We start from the raw sequence: 4,863 nt of genomic DNA, 5'->3' as shown, positions 1-4,863 counted from the left end.
AAGTATCTTTTTCTTTTTTTTTTACTTTGAAAAAGTTTTCAAAAATATATGTTTTTAACATGTAATTAGTTATACAACAATATTTTAATTTGATATATTTAATTTCTTAATTTAACTTGGACTCGACTTGAATTTCATTTTACTCGATTTTATTTTAAAAAAATTTTAAATTGAGTTAAAATGATAAAATATAACTTGTCAACTCGATTAATTCAAATTTTTTTCTCAATTGATTCGATTCGACTTGATTCGATTGAACTTGATCCTAAATCTATATACATAAAATAAATCATAAATATTTTAATTTAAATAAAATAAAATAAAAACCCTAAACCGGGCCCTATCCCAAAACCGAACACCATTTACATCGCCACCAGCTCCTCCTCGACAGTCACCAACTATCGAATAATTATTATTTCCTGTTACTCAACTCGACAGCCCTGCTAGTAAGTTTTTTTGTTTCTGGGTTATCTTTGCCTTTTGCTTTTAGCTGTAAAAATTTAATTTTTGCTCCTTGTTTTATTTTATTTTTTGTTTGATTGGATAGTAATAATGTGTTATATTAGTGGTAATCAAAGTTCTTTTTTTTTTTAAATAGAAAATAAAATTAATCAACTAACGACACTTTGATTTTCATGTGGGTTACTTTTTTTTAAATAAATAAATAAATATATATATTTCTTCTTCTTCTTCTTCTTCTTCTTCTTCTTCTTCTTTTATGTGATAGAATAGTGATGAGATCTTTGAGACTTTGGTAGCTGTATTCTTGCCTTTTGAGAACTGACCTTTTGAAAACTTGGGTTTTAAAGTTAATACATGTGAATTTTGTATTTTGGTATTTCTTGTTTCTATGTTGGTCTTTAAATTTAGTTTCATTTTGATCTTTCTTTTTATTGTTGAACTAATAACTGGTGTTATGATGATTAACACACTTGTTTCATAAGCTGAAATGAAGTGGTTTAAATTTTTTTTTTGTATGAAGAAGATCTGTTGTTACCATGTTCTTCATATCATCTTTGATTTTTATTACAAGCCACAATTGTTTTTCTTTGTAATGTTTGGTAATGATTTAACATTCATGTTTTCTATTGGGTGGTGGTTCTGCTGTTTTGTTTGGGTGCTGAGAAAATGCAGGAAAATGTGTATTTTTTAGATTATCTTAATTTCATTTTGTGTAATATAGTTATATTTTGGAATGCCATCAAATAAAATATTAATTTAATTTCATTCTTTAATCTAAAATTATATAACTTGTCTTTCTTATTCCATCTTAAAAAATGAATTAATTGAACTTTTTTTTGTTGAAGATGTCAAGTGAAATGAATGAAAGTCATGGTAGCCCTATTAATGATGTACAAAGCTAGCTCCTCATTTTCAAGAAGTCACACATGATGGAACATATCCTAAAGTTGCTGTTGTCAGCTCCAAAGGGACCAAAGCTAGAGCAAAATGAAGGCGAACTACTGGGAGATTAAAGGTGTTAAATCATTTTACTAAGTTCAACAATGATGACGGTGGTATCAAAGCTAGATGTAATTATTATCGGAAAGAGTTTTATGTTAGAATATATCAAAGATAGTCAGTTGAAAGTTAAAGATAGTAGTTAGTTTGTTAGTAGTTATTCTGGTAAAGAAACTAACAGCTCCTCAGCTACTGCTGTAAATGCTGTATCGAGCCATTACTATTGTTGAATGAAAAAGTATATGCATTTCAAAGTATTAAACCTTCTTAGGTTATACTTTAACATGGTATCAGAGGTTTCTTCTTTCCTGGCTTTCCTATGTTAAGTTTTTTGTTCAGTTCTTTATGTTGCATGGATCCGCCATCGAGTCCTTCTGCTGCTCACTCAGTTGCTCCAACGGTGGTGTCGACACTTGCGAATAGTGTTCTTGATAGCAAGTTTTTCTCTACCAAGAAAGTGAGTATACTTCTTGATGATTGCAACTATCTCTTGTGGAGGCAGCAGGTTTTGTTAGCAGTTAAAGCTCACAAACTGCAACGGTTTCTTGACTCCAACACAATACCACCCCCTTCGATGATCACAGATGATGATGGGGTGCTGCAAGAAAATGTTGAATTCGTTAAGTTTGAGCAACAAGATAGTGCTCTTGCTTCATGGCTTTTATCTTCGGTAAGCCCTGATGTTCTTCCTCATCTCATTGGACTTGTTACTAGTTCTCAGATTTGGAATTCTATTGTAAACTTGTATGGTAGCAGAACTACGTCTGAACTAATGTTTTATCATCAAGCATTACACTCACAACGCAAAGGTGATATGTCTATGAAAGAATTTTTGCTAAAAATTAAGTCCTATTGTGATAACCTTGCTAGCTGTGGAGAGGCCATTAGTGCCCATAAACATATCACTGCTATTCTCAATGGACTGTCGTTCGAGTATGAACCCATTGTTTCAATCATTCTTGCTGGTCAACATGCTTACACAGTTTAGGGTGTCACAACGATGCTACTGGATGCAGAAGCTAGACAACAGGTTATATTGGCCGAAACTCCTAGTTCTGCCAACCTGGTTTCGCAACAACCTACACAACCCAGCACTGATACTTCCGTGCCAATATATCGTGCGTCAAACTCTAGGGGTCGTGGGCGTGGACGATCATCTGGGGCTCGTATTCAATGCTAGCTGTGTGGAAAAACTGGACACTTGGTTGATCGATGCTATCATCGATTTGACGCGTCTTACAAAAGCAACAACTATAGACCCCCTCCGCAAGCAAATGTCTACATGCATATACCTGGCTCTTCTCCATGGACACCGCCCTCTATGTCAGTCATGTCACCAGTGACTCAACCTTCCCCCAACTGGTCTCTGCTGTCACAACCTATGAATCCCTGGACTAGCTCATACATGAGTCATCCTACACAACACGTGGTTCCATCCGCATCTGCTGTTTCTTCTCCACAGGCGTTAGTTGCTACACCTAACATTGTGGGGGATCCTGCTTGGTATCCTGACTTCGGGGCCACACACCACCTCACTCACTCAGCAGCCTCTCTTGGAGAAAATCCCTCGCACAATGGACCAGGTATGGTGTATGTTGGAAATGGTAGTTCTCTTCCTGTTATTTGCTCTGGTCAGTCCTCCTTTATCACTAAGGCACGACCACTTCACATGAAGTCAATTTTATATACCCCTGGTGTTACTAAAAATTTACTATCCGTATCTAAGGTGAGTTTGGATGGGCGATTGGGTGCAGTGCGGTGCGTTTAACTTACTTTTTGTCTCACGCTACAGTATCGCTACAGTATCTAATCTCACCCCCACCGCTGTTTTTACACTAACCGCAGGTAAACGCACCTCCAATCTAAACTCACCCTAAGTTCACCAGAGACAACCAGGTGATGTTTGAGTTCCTACCGTCACAATGTCAGGTACGTGATCTCAAGACCAGGGAGATACTTCTATGAGGATCAGTTCAACATGGTCTCTGTAATAAACAAATTTTGCCCAGCCCACTCAAAACAGACCCAACTAATACCCAAAACCTAAATTACACCCGGGCCCATTACAAACCTAGCCTGCTAGCCCAAAAACCAAAAAGTTTAGCAGAAACCCTAGGCATTGCAGCAAACTCGCGCCGCAGTAGTTCCTGCACATCATCCCACATGTCGCGCACGTCGCCTCGCACAACGCTCGTTCCACTTGCAAACAAACCACGAATCACAGCACAACAAGCAAGAGATAGGAGTTTTATTGATTATTATTAGTTTCGGTATAAAAGGCTGATTGTAAACCAATTTAAGGGGTTAGCAAATTTATGTATTGAAAATAAAAAAGAAAATACAAGGGAAAAGATATCAGAAAAAAAAAAACAAATTTTGAAGGTGAATCTCGTGTTTCAATTTTTCTTCCCTTTACTATTTTTTTTCTTTTATTGGTTGTTTTTCTTTAGAAAATAGACGAAAAGGGGAGGAGTTCTTATCGGTGGTAGCGCTGTCGATGCCCTTCTGCGCCGCATCCAAATCGTGGTTGTAATCGGTGGCAGAAGAGACTGGAGTGGCAGAGGAGGGGGCTGTGGCGCATGTATTGAGGGGTAGAAGGGAAATGATTTTTAGGGTTTTAAAATTGACTTTTATAAGGCATTAAACGACGTCGTTTAGGGTCTATTTCAGTGGCCTTGAAACGGCACCGTATGGCCTATACCCGTGCGCAACCCGATCCGACCCGGAAAGCATCCGCGCATTTTTCCAAAATGGGCCATTTGCGCAATTGGTCCCCTTGTTTTTACAGCGTTTTTAAATTGTTTTTTTATTTCTTTAAATTCTGCAAAATATTTTTATTATTGTTTCAAACTAGTCCAATGTTGTGCGGCGTTTTGGGAGGTTTAGGTAATTTGCGCTTTCAGTCCTCCCCTTGTTGCGCGTGTTTTAGTGCGTTCCCCTTATCGTTTTCCATTTCTGAATTTAGCTTTTAAATTTTGTTGATTTTCAATTAAATCCTTAATTTTCATTTTAAGTTTTTTTTAGTTTATTATTATATGATATATTATTATTATTATCCTACGCATATGTGCGCATATACATATTAATACATGTATATATATATTGTTTTGTTTTAAAAATGTTTTAAATATATATATTATATACATTATATATTTTATTATTACTTTATTTTTTCTCAGCTTTATGTACATATGTATGTGTATATATTTGTATTTTATAGTATTTATATATTTTCTATATCTTATAATCTAAACATAATATTTTTTTATATAATATGTATACATATATACTTACATTATTCGACTTTTTTTTAAAATATATCTTTCAAATCTTTTTTATAAATACATATATGTCCATATTTTTATAATTACCAATATATTACGCTTATATTTTTTTTGTATT

General features: G+C 35.1%; 1 protein-coding gene across 3 annotated transcripts; it reads left to right on the top strand.

Moving 5' to 3' along the window:
- Nucleotides 1–307: 307 nt before the first annotated feature.
- LOC107922642 (uncharacterized) lies at nt 308–3,985 on the top strand. 3 transcript variants are annotated; one of them, XR_005909055.1, is made up of 3 exons: nt 308–446; nt 1,308–3,044; nt 3,307–3,866. XR_005909055.1 is itself a non-coding variant. In XM_016852769.2 (2 exons), exon 2 carries the CDS (start codon nt 1,781–1,783, stop codon nt 2,447–2,449), a length of 669 nt encoding a protein of 222 aa, XP_016708258.1. In that variant the 5' UTR covers nt 308–446; nt 1,308–1,780; the 3' UTR covers nt 2,450–3,985. The 3 variants fall into 3 exon arrangements, 2 of the variants coding, with proteins under 2 accessions (XP_016708258.1, XP_016708259.1); XM_016852769.2 differs by having other exon boundaries at nt 1,308–3,985; XM_016852770.2 differs by lacking the exon at nt 308–446 and adding an exon at nt 473–808 and having other exon boundaries at nt 1,308–3,985.
- The last annotated feature ends 878 nt before the right edge of the window (nt 3,986–4,863 follow it).

This window comes from Gossypium hirsutum, chromosome D01 (assembly GCF_007990345.1).
Source record: "Gossypium hirsutum isolate 1008001.06 chromosome D01, Gossypium_hirsutum_v2.1, whole genome shotgun sequence".
Taxonomy (NCBI): Eukaryota; Viridiplantae; Streptophyta; class Magnoliopsida; order Malvales; family Malvaceae; genus Gossypium; species Gossypium hirsutum.
Note: the sequence above shows the minus strand (reverse complement) of the source record. Positions and strands in the feature narration are given on the sequence as shown.